This window comes from Oryzias latipes, chromosome 16, assembly GCF_002234675.1.
Source record: "Oryzias latipes chromosome 16, ASM223467v1".
In the NCBI taxonomy this organism is placed as follows: domain Eukaryota; kingdom Metazoa; phylum Chordata; class Actinopteri; order Beloniformes; family Adrianichthyidae; genus Oryzias; species Oryzias latipes.
This window is the reverse complement of record NC_019874.2, coordinates 29,755,823-29,783,655: the sequence shown is the minus strand read 5'-3', so window position 1 is coordinate 29,783,655 and position 27,833 is coordinate 29,755,823. Positions and strand designations below refer to the sequence as shown.

At 46.1% G+C, this 27,833-nt stretch overlaps 1 protein-coding gene across 2 annotated transcripts in view; it reads left to right on the top strand.

Moving 5' to 3' along the window:
- Positions 1-27,833, top strand: part of LOC110016721 (ubiquitin-conjugating enzyme E2 E2) — a 138,203-nt gene that overhangs the window by 96,543 nt on the left and 13,827 nt on the right. Inside the window, exons 1-3 of one of the 2 annotated variants that reach the window (XM_023964623.1) lie at positions 14,728-14,917; positions 15,974-16,157; positions 16,552-16,602. In XM_023964623.1, coding sequence (XP_023820391.1) covers positions 15,982-16,157; positions 16,552-16,602 — 227 coding nt within the window. In that variant the 5' untranslated portion in view covers positions 14,728-14,917; positions 15,974-15,981. Of the gene's footprint in view, positions 1-14,727; positions 14,918-15,973; positions 16,158-16,551; positions 16,603-27,833 lie in introns of those variants that run through there. The other variant, XM_023964624.1, reaches the window with a different exon arrangement.

The following is a 27,833-nucleotide window of genomic DNA, read 5'->3' as shown; positions in this document are numbered from 1 at the left end:
ACCCGCACAAAATGTCACGGTTCAGAAACGCTTTTTACTATGGGCATGCTGCGGGCGACAGGTCATAGAGCAGTGTTTTTCAACCTTTCTTTGAGCCACGGCACACAAAAATCCCGCGGCACACCAGCATCCCAAAAAAAAAAAAAAAAGCAGAAACTCATAGTCTGTTTTGATCTACAGCGCCCCCCCCCCGGCATTTTTGTGATAATTGTGGCAGAAAAAGCAGGAAGTTGCAGATGTTTTTTCTAAAAGATGTAATAAAACTTAAGTTACATACAAACTGTATGTTTGTTGTGGTTTCAAGACGTGTAACAAGGACGACTCATTGTACGCTGAGGCGCTGTCCCTTTAAGCCAATGCATCATGGGAGATGTAGTGTGAAAACTGCGAGAAAACGGCAGAAAGACTCGCGTCTCTGAGCTTCATGGTTTTGTTCACTTGTTCCACGGTCTGACACCAGATTCTGTGGAAAGCTACACCGCTAAAGACGAGCTTTAGCTGGTATTTTTGTTGGAACTGAGTGTGTTATGAGCTAAATTGGAACAAGGAAGTGAATACTTTAAAGACTTCTGATTGGTCAGACTGATGACATGTGATTAAGCCTTCAAGAATGATTGGCGGAGTCGTGGAGACAGTAAAAGCTGCGAGACTTTTCAGATAACAGTTATAGCTGCAGCTAAATCGCGTCACCGTCAATCTTATAAAAATGTCTTTAATAGAATCAAATAAACACAAAGAAAAAAGTATTTTATGATCTTTCATATTCCTAACTACTCAGTGTTTTATCAGGACCTGTTTGGATGAACACAGAGCTGATTTCCTGGAGATGGGAAATGTTTTTAGATCAATTAATGAGGGCAATTTTCCACGGCACACTTGACCATCTCCCACGGCACACTAGTGTGCCGCGGCACACTGGTTGAAAAACACTGTCATAGAGAACACTTATACAACACGTAGGGCCCATTGGTTTGCTTATCTTTTGCCCGCAGACGGTACATACCTCACGGTAATGGCAGCTGTGACTAATACTTTAATAACTACTAGAGTTTGGCACAAGGGCACTTCACGACAGCGTCACCCCGTACATCATGAGTGGGTGTAACTTACCTTTGCCTTAGAAATACTCTACAATACACTTACCGCAAAAAAACATGAATGAAATAAAATTAGTATACTTTTATACTAAAAATAAAAATGTTTCTTTGCGAATTTCTAGCAAATTTACAAATGTACCTGTTCTACTACATGGAGAGAGTGGCAGGGGTTTACCCAACACTTCAACACACAACATTCCACACCAGAAATGCAACGAAAATTCTTTCAGGTTGATGTAGTGTCACATTGAAGTCACGGGGAAAAATCTTTTTTTTTTTTTTCCTGGCTGAAGATGCGATCATCCTGACAGACCTTCAGAGGAGACGGAGAACAGCTCCCTGCCGAAATCTGCAGGGATGTGGGGGATCCTGCCAAAGAGGACATCTCATGGTGAAGCACAGTCGGTGGAAAACAGGTGGCACAGACGTGGAGAGTGTTAATAAAGCAGTGAAAAGACAGCTGAACGCACTAAAAGGCCGTTTCAAAGTTCACCGGCGACCGTGTGATGTTGAAAGCAGATGTTTTTCACATGGCAGCAGCCGTTCTCCCGCTCCGTTTGAGGGAATAACTGAAAGTATGTTAATGGCACGCACACAAGCTTTTTCTCTCAGGATGAACTCGCTCCAAGCTTTATTAGGACGAAGATTATCTGAGACGGGGGCTGACACCACAGATGTTTTTGCTGGACTGGAACTGGAACGGGAAGGGGGTCATTTGGATCCAGCACTTTGTGGCCACCAGCTGTACTGGATTCCCAATTTGGGTCCCACTTTGAAAGCATAAATCTCCCTGCGCTTCATAAACTGAAATGTCCTTGCGAAAACAGCATAACTAGCTCTTTTAGTGAGTCTGCCAAAAAAAAAGGTCATTTTTCTTTTTTTTTGTCAAAGTCTTCAGAGATAAGATCTTTGAAGCACCTCAATGGATACTTGCTGTTCTAAAGCCTTGACTGTTGTTGTTGCTTTTGCTGACTGTGGTTTTTTTTGTCTGAGAGCTGAGTTTTTATTAGGTTATTACCTGAGACACGCTTCCTTGCTTTTTCTTCCCTGCAGCTGATTTGAAAGCGTTTGTATCGTCAGGAAAAGCTATAAGAGTCCGTCCTGATTGAACGCTTTCTGTGACATTTCAGGAGGGCGACGACGACACGGGGTAACACAATTTAAAGCCCTGAAAGATCACTGAGCATCAGAGGCTTCTGAGCCACAAGTTCATTTGTCAGTGTTTAATGGACTATAGGGAAGCCTTTGAGAAAAAGAAGAAAAGACTGGCTGTCCTTAATCGGAAGGAAAATAGGCAGAAGAGATGAAGATGAGAAACAAAACGGTGGTTCTGTCAATATAAACAAACGGCTTTGGTTGAGCAGGAAGAGGAAACGCACGCCTGTACATTCTGCCCCCCCCCCCCTTTCACTGCCCTGACATTACGCAGAAGCAGAAGGGCAGGAGGGCGAATGATTTGCACAAGAGTCACAGCTCCACCTGGTGTTCAAAAGCAGGGAATGCATGACGTTGAGAGATTACAAAGCATCCAAAATCCTTAGCATACAGCGCAGAAGGACGTTTCCTGAATGAAACTGGGCTTTAATGAAAACACTGCAGCTCTTAAACTCATTTACTCAGTAACTTTATTTCATTTAGAAAAGTAAAAACAGTCTTTCAAGTCACAGTTTTTTGGGCATCTTTTAAAAATTACAGTATAAATGTTCAGCATAAATTTAAATCAAATGTTACTTTTTTTATTCCTACATGATTTGACAGAAATGTCAAAGAAAAGCCACACAGATGGAACTTTATGCCCATTTTGTGACTTTTTATTTGTATAACGTATTACAAATAAATAGTTAACCCCTTGATATCACCTGTGATTCAGTAGATGCTAACTTAAGGTCATTCTGGAGCCAAAGTGTCAATAATATAATTCCTCTAAATCAATGCTTCCCAACCCTGGACCACAAATTCCCACACTAACGGTTGTTTTTGCCCCAAGGACACTTTGACACATGTGTGGCAGGGCGGGAACCAAACCTGTGATCTTCTGATCACAGAGTGACCGCTCTTCCACTCCACCACGCCCCAGAAAGCCCCTCTGTGTTATTTTTCCCTCAAGTCGGATTCATTTCTGCATGCAGCTGCGTATGTCAGCAGGCGGACGCTCTGCAGCCCCGTGCAGCTGCCAGCTGAACGTGGGGTCCCGGTGAATCAGCAGACGAGTGCTGCTTCCGGTGACGCGGCAGGCCGGCCTCTGCACGAGTCCCCATCCGATCTGACGATGAAGAGACACTTCAGCCCGCTTTAGCCGGCCTCTGCACCCTGTTGCTTCCTGAGCGGAGCAGGGGTGACCGGGGAAACACGGAGGGCCAGGTTGTAGATTGTTGCCGGGGTTAAACTTTACCCACAGGATTTCCATCACAAAAGCCTCCTCAGCAGTAAGCAGACGTGACCTCGGGGCCTGCCAGCGACGAACTGAGGAAGTGAATCCCCCCCCCCATTCAGGCGTAGGCCTAATAGGTCGCTGTCTGTCACACCGAGTGTCCGACCCTTGACACACCTCTTTCTGCTCTTACAGCAGCCAGAATCCCGTCATTATGCTGCTCTAATGGCTGTGGAGGGTTTTCCAAAAGAGCCTCATTAGAATGAGGCCGGCGCGTTTCGCACTCATCCAGATCTGAACTGACACCGGCGCCCATACCTGCCAGCTCTCATGAGCTTTAGAGTTGACAGCAGCGGCGGATCAACTGATGTCTTCCAAAAGATTCCTAATCACATCCCACTGTTTTAACTTTATCTCTATTTATAGGGAAATACCAAACGAAATGGATTCATTTTTGCTCTGAGAGGGTCGTGGAGGGTGCTGGAGCCTATACCAACTGCATTTTTTGTTGTTTTTCGGAGCTACACAATATTCACCTTATTTTTTTTTATTTGTTTGTTTTTTTAAACCCGTCCCGTCCAGCAGCTGAGCAACAGATATGAGCTGTGAATATCTTTAACATTAATGTTAAAAACAAGGGGTTCTGTAGCTTTGGACATACAGGGTGTATATTTGCATAAACCCCTTTAGTATTTGGCGCAAAACGTAAAACTTGGGCGCAGATTCATTCAGATCAAAGTTTCTTTCCAATGGCGATAGGTGGGTTTTGACGATTGTGGTTCCGATTGTGGTTTCATGTAAACAGTTTATTCCGATTGTGAGTCACTATTCCTCTGGTTTTACGTCATGCGCAAACGGTGTGGCACTCCAGAGGAGGCCTAGGAGAGCGAACAGGACCGGCCAGACTTCGTGTTTGCGGGCGGGGTAGGGTGCTTTGATACGCTGTGCGCTCCGTTCGGACGCTTCGGACCGCAGTCCGTTCGGACGCTCTGCGTGAGCGAGCTGTCGGACTCAGGAGAACCGTGTCTCTGAGCAGAGGGGGCGGCTTTTCAAAGCAGAAATGCCCCGCAGTCTTTAGAAACCCTGTCAACAATCATGTTGTTACGCCCCCTTCTGTATCTTGGGGTACTTAGGGGGCCATAACATAAATAACTCAAGTTTGGCTACCAAATTTAAATTAACACACACACCAAACAAATGTCTCCAAAACCCCACCTCCAACTGATCTCTCCAGCCAAGGTCTGCCTGAGGGTTGGAGCGTTCGCTGCTCAGACAACTGCTCTCACAAAATGCTCTTGGCCTCCAAAGCCAACAGGACACCAACTTCAAATGCCAATTTTATGGCCCAAAAGAAAACAAACTGTTAACCAATGTCTCCAAATACAATTGAATCTGAACAAAACCCACATATCAAATATGAACAAATTATGAATAGTTAACAGATCCCGGACAAGCCCCCAATTATGTTTTTTTTTTTTAAATCAAATACACAAAACACAACAGAACCTAACACACCAAATACGGCCACAGCCGTAACACACGTGAATTTGTGTTTCTAGTCGTGTCCAGACAAAACAAAGGCTAATGTCATTGCCACATATTTACGTGCTCCACATCGCGGCGTTGACCCCTTGGATTATAACTTCATCGAAAGCTAAATGTTGTTAGCACGTATTAGCTTAATCCTAACTCTTCCTTGTGGTGCGTTCGGCCAAGAATAAAGCACTTGCCGCACGGATTTAAACAATTATGAGCAAACAAGTGCTCAATAATAATCATACCAACAATAAAAGCACATTTAGAAGATCATCTCGCTCTATGAGAAGACGAAGCTTGTTTGTTTACTATGGAACTCAATATATCTTCTTTTACAGCCGTTTCGAGTATTTTAGAGAGTTCTGCGCGTGTCCAAATGATTTGTTCCGACTGAAAGCGTGGCGTATGCAAACGTTTGTTATAATCGGATCAAGTTTTTTCTGGACCCGTGCATACAGTTCAGTTCTATTCCATTTGTCACAACAGAACAGTTGTTATGACAATCCTCTTTTGACACAATCACCTTCAAAAGACACTTTAGCTGGATTGTGAAGTCATTTTTGTCTTTAAATAAAAATCTAACTGACAGAGAAACTGTTATTGAGCAGAAGGTTGCACTCCATCCAAATGAGTGATTCAAGAGTACTTTAATAACAACTGCAGAGAGAGGGACTTTCATTGGTTGAGGAGACACACAGAACAAAGTTTGTTAACATAAAAAGAAGTCGCTGATAACATTCATCCAAAACCAACAGCTGGAAGCGTCCCCCATTCAACCATTCATGCATCCTTTTGGCAGAAATTCAAGCAGAAAGATTCTCCCTGAAAAACAAACATCTTCTATTCAATAAATGTCTTTACAGACGGAACACGAGCAGCTCAGCCCGAGCCTTTATGTGTTATTGATCCCTGAACTGTGATCCCATGGGGGGCGTCAGGCTGTGAAACATACTGGTTAATCAGGATGAATTTGAGAATATTCTACCCAAAAACACACATGTCTATAATTAACTGACGTTTCATTTCAGGAGGAGTACTTTTCACACCAAGAGCTGGTTTGGAGCCAGTTATCGGGCAATTTATTTCTGGTAGTTTACAAGAGAGCTTCCCTTTGGGCGTTCCTTAAGATCTCTGTGAATCTGCTTTGGAGAGGTGAGAAGAAAAGAAAGGAGCTTCCAGTAAGTCATTACCTCTGACTGAGGGGTTATTAATGCAGACAATAAAGGCTGTCGCTCTCAGCGGTTCATGGTTTACACTTATTTTGTGGGCTTTTAGCTGAGACATACACTGATTGTGCAGGAGAAGGGTTTGATCGGCAGTAATAACTATTTACTGATGTGAAAATACGACACCTGAGGGTTTGAAATACAAGGATTTTCCTGAATACATGGACAAAAAAAGAGTTTTTCTGGAATCTGAGAATAGAGTTCAATTTAAAAAAAGTTTTTTGTTGTTGTTGTTAAGCATGGAGGCAGATCGATGATGGTTTGGGGGTTCATGTTGCCTTAAGGGAGAGAATGCTGCTTAAACTGTAAGGCCATAAACAGTCATGCAAGCAGTACACCAGATATTGTACTGTATTTATGTAATTTTGTTGTTGTTGTAGCTTTTAACCAAAAAAAAAAAAAGCGCTTCTCTGGAGTTAGAAAAGGGCAGAAAAGTCTCATTTTACCCTGTGGTCATTGATTTCTGCTGGTTGGTGTTTCTAGAACTGAAAGCAAATCATTAGTAAGTTAAGAAACAAAGAAAACTCACATCTTTAATGTGTTAAAAGTACTGTACTTTTTGACCATAAGGTGCAGATAAAATCCTTTCATTTCCTCAAAAAGCGATAGTACGTCTTATGTATGAATTCTGGTTGTTTTTTAGTGAGCTGGATTGAATTTTGCCCAAAAATCTGAAAAACTATGAAGCCGCATATCTGGATTGATTGACTGATGGAGCATTTTGGGTTTTGTAGTCAGGAGCTCACCGGAGTGATCCGTACTGAGAGTACTGAAGTGAAAAAGGGCCAGTATTGTTTTTCTATTCTTTGTGGTCCCACAATATCTACACAATGTTAACAGTTATGGTCAATAAAACTTTAATATCCAACTTCCCATCAACCCTTTTGACCAACTGCCTTCCTCTTGGCCTCTCCAGGCATTCTGGGTAGTGTAGTATCATCTTCTGATCTGTTTTCAAAGCCTCCCAGTTGTCTTTTATTTCTGTTTTTGTCATTTTTAGCCAGAAATCCTGAAAAACCCGTGTCGATTTCCAGGACATAGTTTCTGCAAAGCGCCAGGGGTTCACTAGAGATCCACCTCTGAGTTGTGGCTGTTGGTGTGGAAGTTAGCCTCCACTTATTTCCCTTTGTTTACACTCTCTCCCGCTTGATCCAGACCAAATGAAGTGGCATCGGTCCGGACCAACGGACGTTTCCGGCCTGAATACACCCTTTAGTTCACAGCCTCCTGTTTCAGACCGTCGATGAGTTTTTTTATGCTAGTTTTGAAATGCTGCTGCTAATTTAAATGGTCCTGTGTCGCAGCTCAAGGCCAAAGTTTGATGGTCCTGGCTGAAAACAGATGCTTTACACAAAGTCCGGCCCTTTGGTCCCCCCAGACGCACGAGGGTCACATTTGTTCAGGGGCAGCTGTGCTGCAGAGCCGTGCATCACCACTAAAAAACCCTCCGCAGGTCACAGTCGTCCCATTAGCATGTCAGGTTCTGACCCTACCATGCATCTTCACCAACCTTTGGATTTGAGGGATAAGCCCCCGAAAACGGTTCCACACAGAGGTTTTCTTGTCTGACAGTCGAAACCTCCTTTTTTACATTTCAAACACTTCCTTTTCTTCCAAACATCAAAGCTTCTTTTCAATTGTTCAAATTCTTTTTATGCATATAAAAATGCAAATATAAATGTTTTTTATGGCTCTAACTGGAACGACAGAAGATTTTGCACAAAAACTGACTTAAGCCTCTAAGACAAGGAGCAGGAACCCACATGGTTCCAGTTAGCTTGTTTCAGCTGTTTGCCATCCGCCATAATGAGAGCCCTGAAAGGCGGGTGAACGCGGGACGGCGTTTGTCCCCCTTTAGCCAACACCACAGGGGAATCAGGGTTGTTCAGCAACATCTCAACCCCAAAGATAAACATGGGACAGCAGATGTGAGGATCCGGTTTGATGTTCGACAAGGAAACATCCTCCATTTGTAAAACTAACCATGTCGGCGTGATGCGAAGGGAGATTGTCTGATCTACGGTGTTCAGTCGTCTAAATGTTAAAAAAAAAAAATGCTTTAGGTTTAGAGCCCTTAGGAGCAGAGTCATAGCTTGAGTTTTAAGATGGTTGTTCCAGAATGGATCTTGTGCGGTTTCCAGATATGTGAGAGTTCAGATAAGCAGAAGCTCATCTGAACTCTCGATTTCAACCTAAAACGTATCAAGATTAAAGTACAGATAATTGCTTTAACATTTATTTTGTTTGAAGTGACCCTGATATGAGCGGGATAGTGGCCTTCAGGGTGTCTACTATCAGAAATGAATGCACTTTGCGGGAATAACCGTCTGGCGTGGAGCTGAGGACGATTCACGCCTCTGCGTCATCCATTCATTTGACACCTCGTCTGGCTTTGTGTCTTACTTAATTCCTACCTAAAGCATCAGAGACTGGATGCTTCTGTGGACCTTCTCTGGTATCACGTCTTCTTTTGTGGATATTACTAAATGGATGTTTTTGCGCCATAACGTATATTAAAATGATCCACCTTCTCACCAATCAAGGAGCGACTTTTACTGGAGTTCTTGGTGGGATGCTCCAACGTCATGCTCACTTTGAAAGAGCGTAGCAGAAACTTCTCCCTGCAGCCGGTTTCCTGTGGCTGCAGTTTGGGAGGCGGGGACGCCGGGAAAGTGAAACCATAATGTGAGCGCCGCGGCGAGTCGTTTCTAATAGGTTCATATGTCGTCTGCGGCGCAAACCTGTGCACACAATCCAGATTCTTTATCCATAGAGATCAAAAAGTTTTAAGACACCAACATGTGCAGCTTAACCCTAGAGCACCATCGCCGGGTGATTTCCAGCAGAGTAAAACGAGTTATATGAATATTTCAATGTGTTGCGTGTCCAGGAGTCTGTTCCTTCACCAGGGAAGTCTCACATGTCACAGGAATGGGTGGACCAAAGACCAAGTTTATAGTATCGTTTTATTAATTTTTTTAGGAATTTTTGGTTCTCAAATTCCTAATTTTTCCGTCATTTTTGAGCATGTTTTTAGGAACTTCCTGTGTTGTGTTTTGTTTTTTCATTTTGTTACACAAACCACAGTTGAAAATCAAACAAAAACACTGTAATTTCTCACGTGTTGTCAAGTTTTGATGAGTTTTTATACTTTTTGTTGGGTATATTGTGTCCGGTAAAAATTACCTTTTTATACTGAAAGTATTCTAGGGTTAAAGCAGATTTAAAAAAAATTGTATCTATTGTTTTTATTAATTTTTCTTGAACAAATCATTTCAAGGTTTTATACTAAACTAAATTGAAGTGTTTTTTTTTTCTCTCTCTTTTGGGAAACTGGAAAAATTTGTCCAGCTTGCTCCTTTTCCCTGAGGGGAATATCAGTTCAGAGCAGAAAAAGAAAAAAATCCCTCCACATTTACTTAAAATGAAACACAGAGAGGCTGCAGTTTCTGCAGAACCGTTTGAACGTCAGCAAAATCCCAAAAGGTGAACGTTCAGTCAGTTGAGTCAATAAAGCTGCACTTCCTGCTGCAGAGCCGCAGGTCATGTCTCTGCGTGTCTCAACAAAACCCAAACTATGTCAGTGTTTGCAGAGCTGGAAGCATCAGTGACACGGCTTAAGGAGAGCGAGGAAAATGCTTAAAAATATTAAACAGTCCGCCGGTAACGGACCGCTGACGGTGTTTCTGACGCCTTATGGCTGCTTTCTCTGTCCAAACGTTGCCTTTACTGTTTGTACAATCTTGTCTCAAAATGAGGCTTTAAGCTCAGTGAAATGTTGATTCTGTGGCAGTTTAGGCGAAACAAACACGGTTTAACATTAATCTCAACTATTTCACAGCAGGAGGTTTCTAGGATGAGTTCAATTATATATGTTTTTTTTTTTTTTGTCTTTAAAGGTCAAAAATAAAATAAAAACATCAATGAGTTTCAACATTTTTCCTTTATGCTAATATTTAATCCTTTAGTCAAAGATTCACAAGAGTTTCACTTTATCTTTTGGAGTTAAACTAAGTGCAAATTACCCCACCAATAGGCCTGCACAAAATACCACAAATTTATCGTTATCGCAATATCAAGCTGTGCAATATGCATATTGCAATAAATGGTTACCTTAAATGTGCTAAAACAAGCTTATGGCTACTTGATGCATTTAACGAATTTAATAAATCCCTTTATACCAATCAGATGGAGCCCTTTAAGCTGTTGCAATGATGATTTTGGTTATTTTGTTTCTTTGTTTATATACTGCAAATTATATCGTTATCGCAATATTAATCATCAATATCGCATATCACAAGTTTTTCTCATATCGTGCAGCCCTACCCACCAATGACTGTTTTTAAACTTAATCTCTGTGTTTTTATGCTTGGTCTATTCGTCTTTGCTCTCGCTGTTCATTAAAAGCTCTGTTTTTCACCTGAATCGTCATCTGCAGAGATGATCTGCCATGAAATGTCCGGTCAGGCTTCAGTCTTAGGGGTCACCGACACATTGCCCGCCTTTCTTGTGAATTTCTTATTTGTGCCGACTCATTTTAAATGAGTACTTGTTACAGCTCATACGTACACATTTTCAAGGATAGGCAGGTTTTTGATAGACAGGTGGGTGGAGTGCTGTGAGGTTGGGCAGAGCAAAAGTACCAGTCTGTGTGCCCCTCCCACCTAAGGCTTTATTTTCATTGTTCAGAATGAATGGATGCCATCAGAGATGATCCATCCAGTGTAGCAAACGTCTATGGTCAAAACACGGACGTCAATGGTCAGATTCCAACCTTTAGGACTCAGGACTGTCCATCAGAAGTGAAACAGTACATTCATCCCAGGTGGTCGTGGTTATCCAGACTACTGCAAATCTTACACAGACGCACACCTGTTTTTATTTAACTGGCTTTTTTTGCAGAATGCCCGGGTTCTGCTGATCCTCATCCAAAACACTGAGGGGGTCAAATCTGACCCCACGTCTACAGTCATAGTCAAATTAGGATTATTTGACTGTATTTAAAGGAACATTTTTGCAGAAATGGCAGAAGATTTTCATCCAGAGCTCTTTGTGGTTTCACGCTGGGAAGACACGCATTTATCAAGCTGTGGGGGGGAACCCCCCCCCATTAAAATCCCCAGCCCTGCAGTAGACGGCGCTTTGAGCCAGGAGCCTGTCTGTCATCCTGCAACCGCAGCATTGATGGAAGATGCAGAATGACATGCTTTGAGTATCCGCACTGCTCTGCTGCAGCCATGTAACTGTGGTTTCAGTCTGTTCTGCCAGAGAATGAAAGCAAACCACCGGCGTGTGCATCTGCTGGGTCCCACAACCCCCCCAGGCTGTGTGCACTGCAGCAGGGAGGGGCCTTTCACACATGCATAATGCATGCTCTGAAGCTGTGACCTTGGTGTTAGAAAACAACGTCTTAATTATTGTGCGGCTCTGATTGGCTGCTGTTACTTTGGGACTCCGCCGCGTTCGTGAAGCTCCTGCTTTCATGCAAGAGGACTTTGACCGTCTCCTCCACATGAAGCTGCGACACAGAGGTTCTCTTCTGGGGAGACAATAAATCTCAGGGCTGATGTTCTTCGCTGCCCCTCCCTCACGGTGAAGCTCAGCATGTCCTCCAAGGACTTCACGAAACACCAGAGGAAACTCTGAACGTTTTCTGGACTTGTACCTGACGCAGAACTGCGGGTTTCCAGCGAGTCCGGTTGGAAAGTCTTTCAGGGAAAGCTGCTCAACCACAGCGAATCAGAAGGAAACATCCTGAAGAGCAGCGGGGTCTCAAAAGGTTTGAGTTCATCCTGATTAATTAGGTTAATCCAAATAAATATAAAGCAAAAACAACATTTTGTTTCTTTTGGATTTTCAGGACCGTCATAGACCACAAAATACATTTTTTTGTTGTTGTTAAAAACTGTTGAAGCTCACGGCATCTGTAAAAATGTGAAAATATTCTGATTTCTGAATTCAAGCGGTCCAGACTTTTCCACAGACTTCCTGTTTTAAACACGCCTTGCTGCAGCGCAACATAGAGACCTCATGGGGAGGTTTGTACCGAAAACGCTGCAAACCACAACGCTTGTCAGAAAAGGAGGCGCAGATGACAATTAAGGAAATACACGAAAGATTTTACGATACTTTTAGCTTTATCATCCAACATTCATGAACCCACAGGAATCTGTTCTTCAACTAGGTTTTAAATGGTTGATGTGGGAGAGGCAGATGGTCTTCCTTTCAGGTCATCCTATAAAGTCCGGCTGAAGAACAGAAATCCTGCCATCAGCTCACAACCATTGGCTGTTGATAGATTCCTTTCAGTGGAAGGGGTGTGGACTTTGAACGCCCTTACTCCTGATTGGCTACATAGAAACGTTGACTCGGACCACTCGGCCCAATCACCGTCGACTGGCTTAAAGATGTTGAGGTGTCGCGGAAAAATAGCAACTGAATTGGCTTCCTGTTGCTGGAGCCAGAGGTGAAGGCGTTTTCTATGGGTGACATCACACACAACCCGTCCAGTCCATGCTCACAACCCAACCAAATCATTGTGCAGGTTGGGTTGACCGTCCTCAAGATGGTTGGGATCAAGTTACAGACATAGAATAGATTCAATCTAAACCAAATGAAAACAGGAAAAATGGAGATCAAAGCAAACAACAGGTGGCTCCAACGAACTGTGTGTAGAACAAAGATCAGACAGCGTGGGGTGTTCTGGGTGTTCAGTCCTACCAGTCCACAGACCTCCCACACACTCCAGCACACGGGGCCACTCTACTGCTCACAGACATGTATTCACTGTGTCTCACGGAGCTTTATAGTGATCCAGACGACGGGCTGTGAGGTCTGATTGGTCAGGCCTCCACCGGGTAGTCAGTACGTAAAAAGTAGGGCTACACGGACAGGAACCGTAAAGATAAGAGATTGTGGGCCGTTGAGTTAAAAGGATCTGTTAGGAAGGGATGAAGGAACCTAGAGGTTGGTTTTGACGTTTTTAGGACGCAGTCGTTTTGTTTATAGTCCCCCCACTCCGACTCGTACTCCTGCACAGTAGACGGACATCCATCCTTAAACGTAAGCTGCCACCCGCCAATAAAACCCAAAAGAAAATATGAAGACAAGAAGGACAAAAAAAGAGGGATCTGCATAAAAACAAACATGAAAGAGAAGGTGGACACCAAATAAGATGAAGATGTCTTGGAGGATTGCACTTAAAGATCGACTCCGATCATCTTCTCATCTGTTTTCAAAGCGTCTTCTAATGATGATTATGCTGTTTTTAGCCAATTGTCGTTTTGTAGGACAGAGTTTCTGCAGCACAGCAGTAGGTCTTTAGAAATTGTACTCTTGGTTGTTGGGCGCGACTGTGAAGAAACCCCGCCCCCACTTCCCGTCCCTGTTGCTGAGAGCTTTCTGTTTACGCACTCTCCCACTAGCTTACAGCCCCCAACCTAACATTAGCAGTGGAACAAAAATGACGAGCAACATTGGAGCTATCCGGCCGTCCAGTTCTGATCCAGATTGCAGCTCAGACGAGGAAAACAAAGACGTTCATGGATCTATTTGTCTGCAAGTGGATGCATCAGAATGGGGCGGAGCAGGGAGCCTGTGGCCCCGCCCAGTGTATTTTCTATGTCACAAATACGATGTTTATCAAACAACAGTTTTCCTTCTGCTCCTGATTCACAACAAATTGAACAAAGAAATAATCAGTTTTGAGCAAAATTGTCTTTATACATAAAAATCAGAAAAATGCCACAAGAACATGTTAAAAACACAAAAAACATCATTTTCATCGGCGTGGGCGTTTAAGGGAGGAGCCATTTAGAACAGCTTGACCAGCTTTTTACATTATGGTGATAAAACAGAAACGTATGAGTATTTCCATTGTTCAAACAGAAAATTTTCTTCTTCTTTTTTGGGGATTAGGGTTACTTTTTATGCATTAATACATTTAATTGTATAAATGATTTGTAGCTGCCAACAGCTACTTCAAAAATATTTGAAGCCACCAAAATCCAGGTAAAAAAAAATAAACCCAAACCTTTATAGACATTTTCCTGCAATAATACCAATATTATTAAACAGTATAGCCACAAATATATATTTCATACTAATTTAGGTTTCTGGTAAGCAAAGTTGAACCTTTATTTAACTTGGTAAACTTAAGAACCCTTTTTTTTATTTACAATAACGCCCGCTGGCATTTCAGGACCCCCCTCCCACCCCTAAGGGGATTTTGGAAGGTAGAAATGTGACATAACTTTACCTGTGCAGGTAAGCTTTCACCTTCTTCATTACAACACAAGCACAAATATATATATTTTTAAACGTAGTTTAAAGAGGGTTGAATTTGGGCGTATTGCCTTAAGTTTGTATATTACCTTAAAATAACAAAGTCCTACCCCCCTCCCCCCTGAGATAAAGATGTCCACCTGTGATTCATTCATGTGGCCTTCGCTGCCTCTTGCAGGCTACTTGTCCGCGCGCGCGCGCGGGCGGGCAGCGCGCGCTGGTCGGGAGCGCGCGTGGAGGCGGTCCGGGCTGCCTGGGTTTTTTTCTGTAATCGCTTTTCTGCCGCTGAACCTCCAGTTAAATAGCGAGGACACGGGAGCGAGCAGGCGGCCGTGTGAGGATATACTTTTTTGGTACCTTGGGATTAACGACGCGGAATCGAAGCATCGACGGCCGACCTCCAGGTAAAAACAACAACAACAAACAAACATCGACCGCCCGCGCCTCGTCGAGCAGCCAAAGTGAGCAAATGTCCCGAGAAAAAAGTGTCGTTTTCACGGAGGAGGAGGAGGGAAGGGGGGTGGATGTGTGGGACGAGCCTCCCTTTGTGCCTAGCCAGGGTCACTGATCCCCAACGCTCAATGTGGGCACTGCAGAAACGGCGAGGGTCCCCCGCGCGCGCCTCTCCGCCGCCGTTGGCCGCCCTCCATCCGCCTCTCCGCCGCTTTTTGGGGCGACAGAAGCGCCTTCCTCCCTCTCCAGCGCCTCCATTAAAAACCCGCGGCCTGTTTGGCTTCTGTCTAATTTTAACTCCCCCCCCCCCCCCCCCCCCCCCCCCCCCGTCAGCGGCAGCCCCGCTCGCCGCCCCCGGCCTGTAGCGTTAGCTAGCTGCGTGTGCTCGGCGCCGCGCGCCTGCAGTCTCCCGTCGACCCTTTTGTGTGTTTCATCCCTTTAAACGCTGACCTGCCCGCTTCGACCGCGCGTGCGGCTGATGCCTCCGCGCGCGCGCATCTCAACTCCCCTCTGCTATTATTTTTCTGTCGGCGGGGGGGGGGGGGGGGGGGGGGGGGTAATGTCCTCCCTTCGACCCTGACATCTTGCATTGATGCGGCTCCATCTGAGCCGCTCGTGTCCTTATCGTTACCGTGGAACGCCTCCGGGGAAAGGCAACCCCCCCCCCCCCCCCCAGAGCCAATCGATGGCAGAGATTAATCCATCTCTTCTCGGATGTCTGACTATGTCCCACATATTCATGACACCCCCTTTGATTGGGGGGGGGCTTTTCTGACCTGAGTTAGGGTTTACATGGATCCGTTTGTTGTTAAGTGTCATCAGGTCATCCAAGCACAAACAAATGCTGCAATTCGTTTGACCCCCCCCCCCCACACACACACACATTAAAACTTAATTTCCAGCCCTGATATTTCTTCATCTGCAGATTCACACCGGAAGTGGCAGCATCCATTTGGGACGAACGAGCCCTAACCCCTTTATTTATCTCTATTTCATGTCCTTTCCAGGGCCCACGATGTCCAGCGAAGTGCAGAGACCGGACGACAGCCCCAGCACGAGCGGGGGCAGCTCGGATATCGAACAAAGGGAAACGGTACCGCCCGAGCAGGAGCGGGAGCAAGCACAGCCCAAAAAGAAGGAGACCAAGATCTCCAGTAAAACCGCTGCTAAACTTTCAACCAGTGCCAAGAGGTAAACGTTGGTCCGGCTCATGGTCCCCTGTGCCTGTGGGGGGTGGGGGGTGATGTATGCATACCCACAGACACTCTGACCTCAAACAGCAGGACGCCTCTGCTGTGGCGTTGAACCATCGCCGCGGCCGTTTATCAGAGCTTTTCGATCAAATTTCTTCTTTTCTTAATCAATACTTTCAATCAGCTCCACTGCCGTTTCCTCGACAAAAGACGATGGAGGGATTATGCAACCGGTTGAGTTTGGCCGACGCTGAGAAGCTCTCAGCGTGTCTGTGCATCTTCTCCACCTACGGGCACAATCGGGGGCAGGAAGTTGGACGGCGTCCGCGCTCAGACGCTCCGCCTCAGATCTTTGAGGTCTTTGGTTCTCATCTCACGTCTTTCTGTTGCAGGATTCAGAAGGAGCTCGCAGAAATAACACTAGACCCGCCTCCCAACTGCAGGTAGGGAGACGCAGCCTTCATTTGTGTGTGTGTGCCCCCCCCCCCCCCCCCCTTTGTTCCCGCTCTTTTGTTTGTGTTAAAGATCTCAGGTGAATCTGCGGCCTGTTCTTGCTGCAGACGCCTTCATGTGATCGATAGTAGTCTGCTGAAACTGTAGAAAACGAACGGCGATGCTGCTTTAGCCCCCACCCACCCACCCACCCCCGCCACCGTGCTGGGGATTTACCGCAGACAATGGTTATTGTGTGGAACGACGGCAGCGGCCGTGAGCGAGGGGCGGACCACATGTGGACGCCACAAAAGACGCACCTCTGGGGTCTCGCGCCCTTATGTTACAGAAATACGATGGAGCGACGGCGCCATCGATCAGAGCTGCGTTTAGCGAGGGGGGGGGGCTGCTTCCTGGACGCCGGGGCGTCCTCCCTCACACACACCTGCTGAAAAACAGCTTTGTTTGACTCATCTGGCCGGTTTTGAGACGACTGCACTCGAGACGGCCTTGTGTATTGGATGAATTAACACACTCACACACATACACACACACACACACACACACACTCCCCCCGCTGGCGCTCATCAGAACCCCGCCGTCATTAACCATAAACATGAGGCTAACCTTTTCATTTCTGCACAGCCCAGTTTTGTTCCTGAGCTGGAGGGAGGGGGGCTAAAAAAGATGCTGTTCTCCTTCGGGGGCTTTAATCTATTTTACCCCCCCCCCCCCCCCCCAAAAAGAAAAAAGAAAAAAGCGGGTTGGCTCACAGGAAGGATTTGGCTCGGGGACACCAGCAAGTCATTTGAAAGTAAAATAATGGCTAGCAGATATTTCACAGTCCTTGCCTCGGTGGGGGGGGGGTCGCTTCCCGGGAAACAATTACGGTTCTCCAGGATTATCTTTTCCTTTTTTCTTTTGCTCTTAATTTGACACCAACAGTTTAAAGATGTTTTCTCTCTGAGATCCGTCGGCCGTGGGAAATGTGATCGGTTCTGCCGTTTTCTCTTTCATTCCCTCCCGTATTGCTCAGGTTAAGCCCCTTCCTTTTTCTGACAAATTGAAGATGGGGGGGGGGCTCTTTGGCTGTTGGGTGGGGGTTCGTGTTTGAGAGGTTCCACAGATGTTGGTCTTCCGCCTTTGTGCTGCTCCGGCCTCCGAGGCTGTAATGAATGGAGAGGCTTTGCTTCCATCAGTCGGTGCAGGAAACACGGCTTTAGTCAAACAGGACTCGCCCTCTTCATCACTGTAATAAAGCGCCCGCGGCTCCTCATCAAGCGCCCGTCCAAAGCTACGCTGATGACGACGCTCTGTTTCTGCGGCCAGTGCTGCTTTTTGCCTCAGTTTCTTCCGGTTGGGACGCTCGGGCAGGACGTTCCGCTTCATCTTATCCCACATTTCTACAGACATATCCGTCAAACACGTTCTATAATTTCCACTTTTAGTCGTTTGTTCGTTTTAGAGAACATAAAACCCAGCAGCACACCTATCAGCTGCAATTTAAGTCCATATATTTCATCACAAACAAAAGTGTAAAAAGCTGAAAGAAGCAACGTATTTTATGCAAAAATAACAACTAGAAATGCAAAATTCCCTGCACACATCTGCTGAAAGATTCTCCAGACTGCTAAAAAGAAAACTATAAATACAGATAACTGAAGCTGACCAATGCTAAACTATGCAAACAAAAACAGACAGGAAATGCTTTATGTGAGGTGAAGAAGCTTTAAAATTCAGATCTTAATGTCACAAATTATGTGTTGAAAAAAGGCTACTTTAGCTAAATAAAATCGAGGACTTTTGCTAAGAAACATGGTCCTGATGAACCATTTTTAACAAGGTCACCTGATGAAAAACTGAATCCTTTCCTGTTTGGAGAAACAAAGAGGCTCAATGATGCTCGGCGTCGATCATCAAATGCCAAATTAGCTATAAAATAAGAGGCTAAAACGTGAAAAAGTTGCTCAATGGGAAGACAAACGTTTGATTAAGCTGCAGAGATTCAAAATCATATCAAAAATCTCTAAAACAGGGAAATGAAACCCTTAGAAACGCTAACTGAACGGCTGAAGGCTCAGCTAGCTCGAGAAGTTCAACCCGACCGAAAAAGCCGTCCATCCCGACTCTGATGCTTCTTCCGGTGGAGCCAACTGAACATGCAGCTGTGTCCTCAGTTGGCCCCCGTGTTTGGAATTTTCCAAACCCCTGTTTTCGCCGTTTTCTGACTTCCTCAGAGGTTTTTTCTTTTCTCTGACTGATCTTAAGAATGGATTTGCATGAACAGCAAACAGAGCGGCGGCACAAAGCGCCGCGTAGAAAAGACGGCGCCTGACATCAACTTTTAAGTTGCAGCCGGCTCGTTACGGCGGCACGTGTCGTGCATCTTGAGAGCAGCAACACATCGGAGCGCGAGAGGATCTGACAGGGCAATTATTCTCACTGTCAGGCTCTTCAGGGGTATTGTACCGGCAGCTTGAGCTGCTACACCTGTGGAAGCAGCTTTTTCTGGGGGGTTTTCTCTGTGTGTGACGTCATTAAAAATGACCGTTAGGTAGCATTAGTAGCATTTCTTTAGTCATTTCTATATGATTTGGGATTTTGGGAGTAGATGTTCAATAATGCAAATAGCTCGAGTGGTTCAGTCCTCTCTGGGGGAGGAACCAATGCATTTTGGAGTTAATGAAGGGAGTTGTGGGTAAATTCTTGTGTTTAGTGTGGCGGCTGGACCTCAATCACGTCTCGTCTCTCCCACGTCCTCCTCCGCTTCCTGCTTCCCATTTTCTGTCCTTTGCATGGCAGCAAAGGCTTCAGCTGCACGGATGAAAGCAGAAGTGCATGTGCGGCGGCGTCCGGCGCTGACGTTTCCTGCAGAAATCCGAGCAGAGGCTTCCTGGTGCACGGTCAAGCGTGCGTCTGCCGGCACTGCGCTGCTCTCAAACGCTGAAGTGTGAGCTTTCTGTGTTCGGCAGTCCCCAGCTTTTGTTCAGGCCGCCTTTGTTCGCAGATGTTCCACAACAAAAGCAGAATGATTCTTTGCTGAAGAGGTAGCAATAGCGTTTTCCTCCTCTGAGGCAGCTTGGAAAGATTAAATGCAGCTGCAGCCCCCAGTGCTCTGCAGAAACACGTTCAGCCGCCGTCTGTCAGCTGATCTTTCCACAGAGAAGAAACCACAACGTGAAGTGGATACGGCTGAGAGGGATTTGACACAAACATAAACACAGACCGGCTTCTCCTGGCAGATACAAGAATATTACAGGTTTTTTTAGGGTTCCTGAAAGCTTCATTATCCTCCTCTGTTCCTTGAATCCAGCAGCAGCGTCCGTCTTTACTGCAGCTCTTCATCATTTGCTGCGACTTGACTCTGAGTAGCATAAACTAATGGAAAATGAATTTTTTTTGCGTGCGTTTTAAAATTCATGACCTGGCAAGGGTTTTTCAGGAATCTCAGCGTCTGCATTTGCAGCTTCAGCTTTTGGATGTCAGGAATATTTGCAAAATGAGATGTAAATTCCAAAGAAAAGAGTTTTTCTGCTTTTGGAGCTGCTCTTTAACATTATGAACTTGTGCTTTTATAAGTCTCTCCTATAAAAACGCTGACAGTGTAATCTGCTTAAACACAAACAGCTGGAGTAGAGCAGATTTGGACTTTTCTGCAGTTCTGAATGTAAAACAAATGATGATGTGTAAAAAAAAAAAAACGTTTTTTTTTTAAATTTATTGTATTCACAGCTTAAACGATGCACAGTTTGATTCTGCACACATTTTCCATCACAACTAACAGTTTTTAAAATGATTATTTCAACTACAAAAAAATCAGATTTCTTCTTCTGGATAAACCTAAAATCCAGATCAGCAGAACCAAGAAAGTCCTTTTATTGTGAAAGCCTCTGTTTTACTCCTAAAGGTTCAGTTCTGCTCCATGTAGCTTAACTTTCAGCGTTCTGCGGTCCGTCGGGTGTTAGCGGTTTTGGTGCACCTGTGCGGTCCGTCAGATGTTGGAGGTTCTGGTGCTCCTGTGTGGTCCGTCAGATGTTGGAGGTTCTGGTGCTCCTCTGTGGTCCGTCAGGTGTTTGGGGGGGGGGGGTCTGGTGCACCTGTGCGGTCCGTCAGATGTTGGAGGTTCTGGTGCACCTGTGTGGTCCGTCAGATGTTGGAGGTTCTGGTGCTCCTGTGCGGTCCGTCAGATGTTGGAGGTTCTGGTGCTCCTGTGTGGTCCGTCAGATGTTGGAGGTTCTGGTGCTCCTGTGTGGTCCGTCAGATGTTGGAGGTTCTGGTGCTCCTGTGTGGTCCGTCAGATGTTGGAGGTTCTGGTGCTCCTGTGTGGTCCGTCAGATGTTGGAGGTTCTGGTGCTCCTGTGCGGCCCGTCAGATGTTGGAGGTTCTGGTGCTCCTGTGCGGTCCGTCAGATGTTGGAGGTTCTGGTGCTCCTGTGTGGTCCGTCACATGTTGGAGGTTCTGGTGCTCCTGTGTGGTCCGTCACATGTTGGAGGTTCTGGTGCTCCTGTGTGGTCCGTCAGATGTTGGAGGTTCTGGTGCTCCTGTGTGGTCCGTCAGATGTTGGAGGTTCTGGTGCTCCTGTGCGGCCCGTCAGATGTTGGAGGTTCTGGTGCTCCTGTGCGGTCCGTCAGATGTTGGAGGTTCTGGTGCTCCTGTGCGGCCCGTCAGATGTTGGAGGTTCTGGTGCTCCTGTGCGGTCCGTCAGATGTTGGAGGTTCTGGTGCTCCTGTGTGGTCCGTCAGATGTTGGAGGTTCTGGTGCTCCTGTGTGGTCCGTCACATGTTGGAGGTTCTGGTGCTCCTGTGCGGTCCGTCAGATGTTGGAGGCCAAATCTATTGTTTTCAAATCAGCGTGAACCTTCTTACGTTTAGTCCAAAACTGTCTCTGAGACCTGAAGCTGCAGAAAGTCCCAGTTTGTTGCTCTGTAATGTTTCAGAAGATAAAATACTTTCTGGAGGAAGATCTGATGCTTTATTGACCTCAACACACTTCTGTCTTCATTGTTTTGCTGTATTGTCATATTTAGCGCATCAGTGACACGCAGAACCCCTCCCTGTGTTTGATGTTCCACTTCCTCGCATCCTCCTGCTCTTTGAAGCTCCAGAACATTCCCGGGGGGGGGGGTGCTGAAGCTCATGAGCCGCTCGAACCATCGGTGGCAGATGACGCGATGCAGGCGTCACATGACCGGCGAGTCGCCTGCCGCTCTAAGACGGGCGCACGTCTCCGTCTTTGTTGGGGCCGTCTTTGTTTCAGCGCTGACCTTCAGTTCAGATGGGAACGTCCTCGCGTCCGTGGTGACTGCTTATTGGTTCTGCTCCCCCCGAATCGTACATCTACCCCCCTGGGGATGTGCGAGTGACACAGCCGCGATCATTTTTCACGGCGTTACCATTAAGCACAGCAGGACGGGCCTATCAATATTCATGAGGGGGGTGCAGGGGTGGGGGGGCTGCTGCAGGATTCCTCTCGCTCGTTGATCTTCCGCCACGGCGCCGTTGACACACGGTGTGCACGAGCGCGCTGATGTCAGTCTGAGCCCAGGAAAAGGATAGTAGAGAGGAACCAGGGGGAGAGCGTCCGCCTCCACCCAGGTTGGAGAATCAAACTCTGAAAAATGTTGTCATTTGTGTTTGTGGACAAACAAAGAAAAGCAGACAAAAGCAAACATCATCGACTAAACTCTGTGACGTTTCTGTGTGAGGGATGAGCCCAAAAGCTGAATTGATTTGAGGCGTATTTTCTGGCGTGTACGACCCTCCACGGACCCGGACAGCCCAAAACCAGAGGTCAAAGGTCTTTCAGGATATCTTGGGCTTTGAACAAAAAGGATTTGTGGGATTTGTGACATGGGCTACGTTCACACTGCAGGGCTTAATGCTCAATTCCGATTTTTTGAAAAAATCCGAATTGTTTGCTAGACCGTTCACATTTCCAAGTAAATCCGAACTTTTGTGATCTCCAGTGTGACCGTGACACAACCCAAACGAGACCCGCATGCGCAGAAGCCAGAAGAATACTCAACGGTGAACGACGTCACTTGTTGTTTGCGGAGCAAACGTTAACAATGGATGTCAACAACAGTGTTGTCAAAGCGGAGCTCTTTTTGTAATATTAAATTTATTTTCACGAAGGAGCAGCACAATTACAATCTTCTCATTTTAAGAAGGCAATGGAGTCGAGATCGTCTGTACCCACTGTAGTGGAATAGGAATGTGCATGTGTTGGAGCCACGCCCCCGCGTGTGTGCAAGCGCGTGCCACGATAGAGAATAGGGGGGGGGGGGGGGCAGTGTGTGCGCGCATTCATGTTGTGTGTTACGGAGGAAGGAGGGCGGTAATAAAAGAAGGTTTCCCCCAAAATAAATGCTATGGACTCTTTATTAACCCGCTCTGGAGAATCTAAGGATCAGAACAGGGAGGAGGAGGAGGATCGCCTCGGGTCCCCCGCGCTTGAGCACGGTCGGAAAGGAGAAAGAAAAAAAAAGTTATCGCGGGAAAGGTTCTACACCACGCTCTGCCATTTAGCTGGAAATTTTTTCAAAAACCGCCCAGTTGCGATCAGAGCCCTGGAGTTTGGCCTGAAAAGAGCGATCAGCCCAAATATTAATCCAATCCGTGACCTCCCTTCCCTTCCACTGACTGGTCTCAGCAGCATCGTCCACCATGGTTGATGTTTACGTTCTCGTTCCCGCCTACTTCAACGCAAAATGATGACGTTTGTTGCGTGTCGATGACGTACAGTTCGGAATCAAGTCGCCTGGCCGGTCAGACGGCGGTCGCAATTGAAAAGAACGGCTACAATTCGGAATCAGGACGGCAAATCCACGGGGCCTGGGTCGCAATTGAAAAGATCGGATCTGTGTCATTCAGACTGTCATGAAAAGATCGGAATTGGGCCGCTTAGGGGCAAAAAATTCGGAATTGGGTCGTTTCAGCCTGCAGTGTGAACGTAGCCATGATTTTTGCTGCTGCTGCCTTTGCAGCTCCTCCATAGATTTGTGTGTCTGCTGCTTTTACACAACAGCATACAAACAAGCTTCCTCTATAGTCTGTCTCTACTCTACTGATGTCATATCACACTCATATCTTTTGTTTTCCACTAATTCATTGACTGCTTTTCACAATGTCGGTGTGTAGATGTTATCTGCTTTGTGTGTTTGTTGCAGCTGACGGATGGAAATCTGCAGTTTCCTGTGAAATCCGGAGCATTTGTTCTCACAGTGTGACGTTTTCTCTCTTTTTTTCCCCTCAGTGATGCTCAATAATGTGCAGAAAGTTTCATTTTTCAATCCAAACCCGAGTGGTGAAGACTGATCTTTGAATCCTGGGTTGAATAAACTATCTGTGTTTGTTCTGAAAGCTCCTTTAGTTGCATGCAAATCTGTTCCAGCCTCTGATGAGAGATGTTTGTTTGCGTTTAGTTCTTGGACTGTTCGCTGCTGTTATTTTACATTTGTTTATGTTTATGAGAACAATCATATAACGGTATTTCTGTCCTCTTTCATTTAAATAGATTGAACTGGACTTTGTTGCTGTATTTTAAACCAATGAAAGAGGTGTCACTTGACGGATGCCATCCTTTACGTTCTGTCAAAGTTTGGACCCACACTTTTTACGACCGACCAAAAATCCCGAATGTCTGTATCTTGAACAGGCAGACTTGGGAACCGTGCGGCGCCTGGAACAGATGTTCTCTTCCGGTTGTGAACTCCTTCATGAGTTTTCAGCAAACAGCGGCTTCTGATTGGAAAATAACCTCATGTTCTCCTCCAGAACGTGCGGCGGCGTGCTCTCTCTCTCTCTCTCTCTCTCTCTCCCTGTTTGATTTATCCGTACTGCCTCCCGCCGCCGCTCTTGTTTGACAGGAACGCGGAGCGCCTTGATTCATGCGCGTCATTGAATCCTCAATGTCCTCATTTGTGAGGTAGTTTTCTGGCGAGCGTTTGTCCGCAGCGTTATTAATGGCTGTGCGGAGAAGTGAAGCGTGGCGTGTGGACACTCTGCGGCGCCGCGCCACCGCCTTCGCCTTCACAGTAGCGGTTTAGGTCATTGAGAATGACTGAACGCCGATCTGATGCGGCCTTGAAAGCGAACAGAGGAATCTCTTGGCGAGCGAACAAAGGCGTAACTCTCAGCGGCTCCCGGATCCTGTTTGGCGGGCGTCGGGGGTCCGAAAACCTCCTGGATCTTCTCCTGAAGTCACAAATCAGCGCTGCTGCCAAGCAGACTCCAAACGCTGACATGTTTGTGGTCTGGAGGATGTTGACACTTCTAAACATTATGCTGTTAGCGGTGGAGGAAAGCAGCAAATGATTGACCTTTTTCTCTGCGCTGACGTGCAGCAAAGCCGTTTTCCTCCTGCAGACAGGCTGGAGGCTCAGCTTCTTCTGATCGCTGACCGCTCTGCCAGAATCCTAAACGGCTGCCCAAAGTGCTTTAGTGCAAATCCAGACGACGCACTGAAGCTTTGGTTGAGTGCGTCCGTTTGGAGAGCTGTGAAATAAACATTAACATCCCGCTCTGGACTAATTAACCTTAATCAAGAGCAAAAGGCTGTTTTTTATGGAGGGCTTTCTAACCATCCATTCGTTTTATCAACATGCTTCAGACCGCTGGAGATCGGGGGCAGAGTGTCGGATCATTTCAAGGAAAATATTGGATTCTGGACGATAATGATTCTGGAAAAAACACAAATCAAAGTGATCTTTTCCTGGTAAATCTATTATCCAGTTAACAAGTCCGTCACACATAGACACAAAACATTATTAAAATTCCACAAATGTGGAAAAAACGCAGTTTCACAATCACACTGTTTCCATTAAATCCTAATTATGTGAATAAACACAAACCAAATCACACGATCAGTCATTCCAAAACACGGATGTGAACAACACTTTAATTGACAGCAGATCCATTCACATTTCTGCCACCATCATCGATCAATGGAGACGTCGGCGTCCCCTTTAGTTTTTGTTTAGAAATACAAAGTTTTATCAATCAATCAAACATTATTTATGAAGCACTTGTCATATAAAAGCATAACACAAAGTGCTTTACATTAAAACACGAGCACGAAAACAAGATGTTGGAAACGCTAATAACTGGAACCTCCCTCTCTGTGAACAGCTGCATAGACGGCCAAATGCAGCGTCACAGGCGGGGACCGCTCCACCACAGCTAAGCGGTTATGCAGGTCCCCATCCAGAGCCACAGTGGCTGAACAGCAGCCGACCCAGAGGGAGGGGTCCCAACTGAGGAAGCACCGGAAATTAAAATGAAACAGTAAACATAATAATGATGAAAGCAATAAACACTGAATTAAGGTAAATTAAAATAACGCGTTAAAAATCTAGTTTAAGTTCATAAAACAAGATGAAATGGACAAATAAATCAACAAATTAGATAACAATAAATGAATAACTACATAAGTAAATAAAAGTAGTAAAAAATCAGCTAAAAGCCAGGTTAAAGAGATTTTCATAAAAGCATTAATGCTCTCTGCGGCCCTCAGGTCCTCTGGGAGACTGTCCCATAAACGGGGGCCATAGTCCTGAAAAGCAGCCTCTCCATAGGTTTTGGTTTGTTACAGTGGGAATGGTTAAAAGACCAGAGCCAAAGGATCTCAGGGTCCATGAGGGTTCAGACTTTACTAAAAGATCTGAGAAATAGGAAGGCGCAAGACCGTCAGGACATTTAAAAACTGTTAAAGTATCTTAAAATCAAGCAGGGAAAGTTCCTCACCTGTTTAGTTGGCATCATTGTGATGTGAAAGTTTTGTTTCCTGACAAAACAAATATGCTTTTGGCAGGAAATTTGACATTAAATTGAATATCTTCTACCGTTTACCAACCTGATGGGATTCCAGCGAGCGGCTTTGCGCGGACATGGCCGATCAGCATAAATCAGCTGAATCCCATAGGGAGAAATGCCTGGGGGAGGGGTCACTCAGTCCAGGTCTCGTATGCAGCCAATGCATTCATGCGTCATTAAAAGTTCCTGTTTTACCTCCAGACAGACACAAAAACACTAGAACCTGTGGTAAAAGGCACCGAGTGTTGCGATGATTCATCCATGTTCGTCATGGTCGACCGTCCACCTGCAGACCCACGAGGACCCGCTGACCAACCATCACCCAGGGTTTCCCCGCGTTCTCCAAGTTGTTGTCGCTCCTCAGGATCTGCAGAGTCTGTGACTCATGAAGGCCTCGTTCCTGCTAAGCTCTTAATGATATGGTAATGCTATAGACCGTGTACATGTGTGGCTGCAGGCAGGTGTTTGCAGCGCGTGTGCTTGGCGGCAGCATGCAGCAGCACACAGGCCTGCAGAGGACAGAACTGCTTACAGCCCTCAGATCTGTGTCGTGCCTCAGAGGCGTTTGTAGAATTATCAGGAAAAGCAGAGGAAGGGTCGCCGCCACCGCTGCGTTTGACTCTGGAAGTATGCGTCCACTGAAGTCTGGAGCCAAAGGCCGCCCCCGACTGAACCCAGCGTGTGAGGTCGTCGCCCTGCAGGAAGACGGTCCGGCTCTACGACCAGAAGAACCGGCGTCCGCCCGGTCGAGCTCTGCGCTTGGTGCTGGATAAACCTTCCGCTCGGTAATTGCAGCGCTCACAGCAAAAGGCTGGGTTATGAAACAAAGCGTGTCATTTGGGGCTGCAGTAACGGAGGAAGGAGGTGTCACTCGAGCTGTTGAGCTGCACAGTAATTGGTCTTGGGGCTCTTTCACGGTTGGCGGAAGAGAAGATTGCTTCATTAAAGTTCCTCCTCTGATAACCGCAGCTGCCACGCTGATAGAAAAGCAGATCGTGGCTGAGTGATATATATATATATATATAGAAGCAAAGAGGTGACTGTGGGGACTGAACTGCAATGGCAAATAATGCAGATAATGGCTTTATTTGTGCTGCTGCACCGCATGTTTTATTTATCAGCCCCCTGACGCAGTTCCTGCGCTTCCCTGCCCTCGACGCGCATTTGATTGCATAAATGTGGGTTGGTGTTTTCGGAACCGCACACCGGCGTGGAAGCTGGTCCGACTGGTCTGTGTGCAGGGCTGCAGCACGCCAGTGAGCGGCGGTTTTGCGGGAGTCTTGCTGACTGCTTTCACTTCCTGTTGTCAAAAAAAAAAAAGGTCTTTGCAGAAACCCCGCGGGCCCTGCACGGCTGCAGGTGCATGCTGGGGCCGCCGGCATGCAGGCGTTTCCAAAAATGGTTTGTTCCTGTTGGATTAGAGTCCAGAT